General features: G+C 64.7%; 1 protein-coding gene across 1 annotated transcript; it reads left to right on the top strand.

Annotated features, from left to right (window-relative positions):
• Positions 1–1,471: 1,471 nt before the first annotated feature.
• MNEG_15519 (hypothetical protein) lies at positions 1,472–2,892 on the top strand (the record flags this gene model as incomplete). The annotated part of the gene is made up of 3 exons (XM_014036010.1): positions 1,472–2,098; positions 2,285–2,351; positions 2,672–2,892. 3 exons carry the CDS (start codon positions 1,472–1,474, stop codon positions 2,890–2,892), a joined length of 915 nt encoding a protein of 304 aa, XP_013891464.1.
• Between the last annotated feature and the right edge of the window lie 341 nt (positions 2,893–3,233).

The following is a 3,233-nucleotide window of genomic DNA, read 5'->3' as shown; positions in this document are numbered from 1 at the left end:
AAGCTGTTGTGCTAGGCCTGCGGTCACCCAGGAGCTTGAGCGGCCGTCCTGGCCTTGGGTCGTGTTCAGGCGGGTCGCGGCCTGGTTGCGCAGCAGCGGCTCTGCGCCTGTCCTGAGTCCTCAACACCGCACTGGTCCTGTGCCACCGCCCCCTCATCAGAGCGTGTGCTGTCAGAAATCAGCTTTGGCGCCCCGGAGCGCGTCGCAGCCGCAAAGGCCCAGCTCGACGCCGCGCCGTCCGCCGACGGCGCCTCAACCGGCGGCGAGCCGGCGGCAGCAAAGGGCAAGGGTGCTGCAGCGGCGGCGGGGGCGGCGGCTGCGGCGGGGGCGGGGGCCCCTTTGGTGCGCCACGAGGTGACGGCTGCTGACGTGGACGCGGTGGTTGGTGAGCTGCTGAAGAAGGTGGACCTCTCAAAGTACATGCTGTGACACGTCCCACAGACGACTGGTACCGGGTGCCACCAGCAGGTTTGCGCCCTGGATCGCCACCGCCCAGCTCGGCATTGGTTTTTGGATCGGCTTGAGCGGGGCTTTTGTTCCAGCAAGTTCCTTGACCTAGCCTAGCCATCCTTGTCCTTTGCGGTGCTGTCCTTCATCTGGACTGTTACCCGTGTACTTAGTCATGTTCAGTCATCTTGACAATTCGTGGGCTTGTTATTCAAGTTGCAGATTCTCACATCGCTCCTTGTAACATACGTGCGCTCGGCGGTGGCGGGGAGGGTGCAGCATGTTGGGCGGGGGACGGCTGCCGTCTCACTGGTGAATGAGGATGTGTGTGTATTGTGGCCACCGGGGTGGGAGTGATGCACAACGGTTGCCTGCAGACCGCTGCAGGCGATGCTGTCTTGCTGCCACAGCCAAGCTTATCCTGTGTTATTCAAAGCGGCAGACAGGTCTACACACGCCGTGAGAGCCACCTGTTTCCACGGCACGCTGCGGGCGTGCACGCCTGCTACGTATACCCAGCTGGGGTCGGTGGCATGCGGCAAGGGCGGTGGCATGCACCATCGGAAAGCTGTCCGCCTTCAGCACTGCGAAGCGCCATTGACACCGAAATTGCGCAGGTTCCGCAGAAAATTAGTGCCATCAAGGGGCAACAAGGCTTCCCGCGCCCAGTGATGAGTGCGTACTGTGGCCACCGGGGTGCGAGTGATCCTCGATATGATATGTTACGGTATGTCATGATGAGATGTTGTGATGTCGTGTGTATTGAAACCATCAAGCTTTTCAAGTACTCCATCTTTGCTCTCGTTGCAGCAGTTCGCTGGACCAAGTTGCGCCCAGCACGGCAAAGCACAGAGCTCTCTTCGAGGCCAGCTGCCAGCAGTGACGATTTATTGAGAGCTCGCAAAGCCATACCTGTCCCACACCGAACCCACCGCATTGATACGGCACTGGTCGCGTCAACAAGCGCGTGTCGGCACTCGCCGGCGCTGTTGTGCTGCTGGGTTCGACCTGGCAGCGCCGGTGTATGGCGGCCGCGGCGGCCGTTGGTGGGACTGCAAGCGAGCAGCCGCACGTTGGTGAGGATCGCGTTGACCTGGTAGGTATCGCGACCTCGAGCGACGACGAGGACGGCGCCCACAGCAGCAGCAGCGGCAGCAGTGGCGGCGGCACCGGCGCAGGCGGGCAGCATGTAGCGCTGCGCAACGGCTCAAAACGCCGTGTGCAGCGCGAGTGGCAGCACTCCCGCCAGCGGCCGCCGCGAAAGCGCAAAATGGGTTTCAGAGAAGATGCGAGTGGTCTGATAACAATCCTCGACACCGATGAGGAGGATGGGGAGGACGCGGGGGAGGAGTGGGAGGAGGGTGGTGATGGCGGCGACGATGAAGTGATCTGCACAGGCACTGCGAACGCGCATCCATCCATAGCGGCGTCCGGCCTGGCGGCCGCGGCGACGGCCGCAGCGGCGGACGCGCGGGCCTTCGCCAACGCCGCCGCCGCGGCGGCTGCAGCTCGCGGCGCATGGGTGCCCACATTGCCTGGCGCGGGGCCCGCGTCTTGCGACGCCGCGGCGGTGGCCGCGGCAGCTGCAGTGCCGCTGCCCTGTCAGCTGTCCCAGGGCGGCGCCCAGGCTGACGAGCTGAGCGATGAGCAGGTGGGGGCGGCAGAGTGTCTCTGCACCTAAGCCTGACTAAGGGTGTCTGTTTGGTTTGTGTTTGGCCCACCTCCCCTGGTGTCGTCGTATGCAGGCTGTCCTGCTGACAGTCACGAGGTTGTTGGGTACACTGCGCACTCATGCGGCTCACGTTGTGTCGTGGCTGTGTCCTCCCTTTCCCCGCAGGCTGCCGTGGCGCGTGCTGTGCTGGTGGAGCGCGCCAACGTGTTCTTCAGCGGCTCCGCCGGCACGGGTGAGGGGGGCCGGGGGGGTTGGTGCAGCGCCAGGAGAAGTCGGCAGCCAGGGGCATCTTGGATGCGGCACGCGTTTGCGATGCTGGAATCTGTGTTCGTCTGGTCGGCCCAGGCGGTGGGCCACCTGGCCCGAACGCTCTGGAGCCCGTGCCAGCAGTGTCATCCCTTGCGGTTGCCAGGTCAAGCGCCCGACCGACACTCCCGCTGTCAACGTGCCCCCTGCGACTCCCGACCGACCTCCTGCACAGCCCTGCCTCCCTCGCTCCCCCCCTCCCCACTCACTCAATCAACCAATCCCCTACCCCGCCCACATCCCCAGGCAAGTCATTCCTGCTCAACCACATCGTGGATCAGCTGCGGCGCCAGTTTGGCCCCAAATTCCACGACAGGGTCGCCGTCACAGCCGCGACGGGCATCGCCGCCACACACATTGGCGGTGGGCGCTCGCTTGGGGCAGTGCGGCGCCCTACCCCACTTTGGGCCCCTCTCACCATCTCATCATTCATGGGGACTGTTTACGGCCGTGAGCTGCGGCTGTAGCAGGGGAATCGGGCCTGTTCGCGTCACGCTCGTCAGGGTTGAGAACGGCCCTGATTCTTCAGGCGCTCACACCGCGCTGGGCAGCGTAATCATGTCATGGTGCGTACGCCCGCCTCCAACTCGGCCTGTCAGGCTGCACCCTCCACCGGGCCATGGGCATCGCTATCATAAACGAGTATCAGGTATGCGCGGGGGGGGGGGGCAACAGAGGAGGGGCCGCGTGCAGGTGGTGGCATCTTGCAAATAGCGATGTTGTGGCGGTTTGCCGCCCTTTGCAGTCGGTCCGCACATGCCGGCGTCGCCTCTGCCGAGCGCGGGGGCCCCGCCCCGCCCCCTTTGGG

The sequence above is a fragment of the Monoraphidium neglectum genome (assembly GCF_000611645.1).
Source record: "Monoraphidium neglectum strain SAG 48.87 unplaced genomic scaffold scaffold05402, whole genome shotgun sequence".
In the NCBI taxonomy this organism is placed as follows: Eukaryota; Viridiplantae; Chlorophyta; class Chlorophyceae; order Sphaeropleales; family Selenastraceae; genus Monoraphidium; species Monoraphidium neglectum.
The sequence above is the reverse complement of the archived record's forward strand: the minus strand, read 5'-3'. Positions and strand labels throughout refer to the sequence as shown.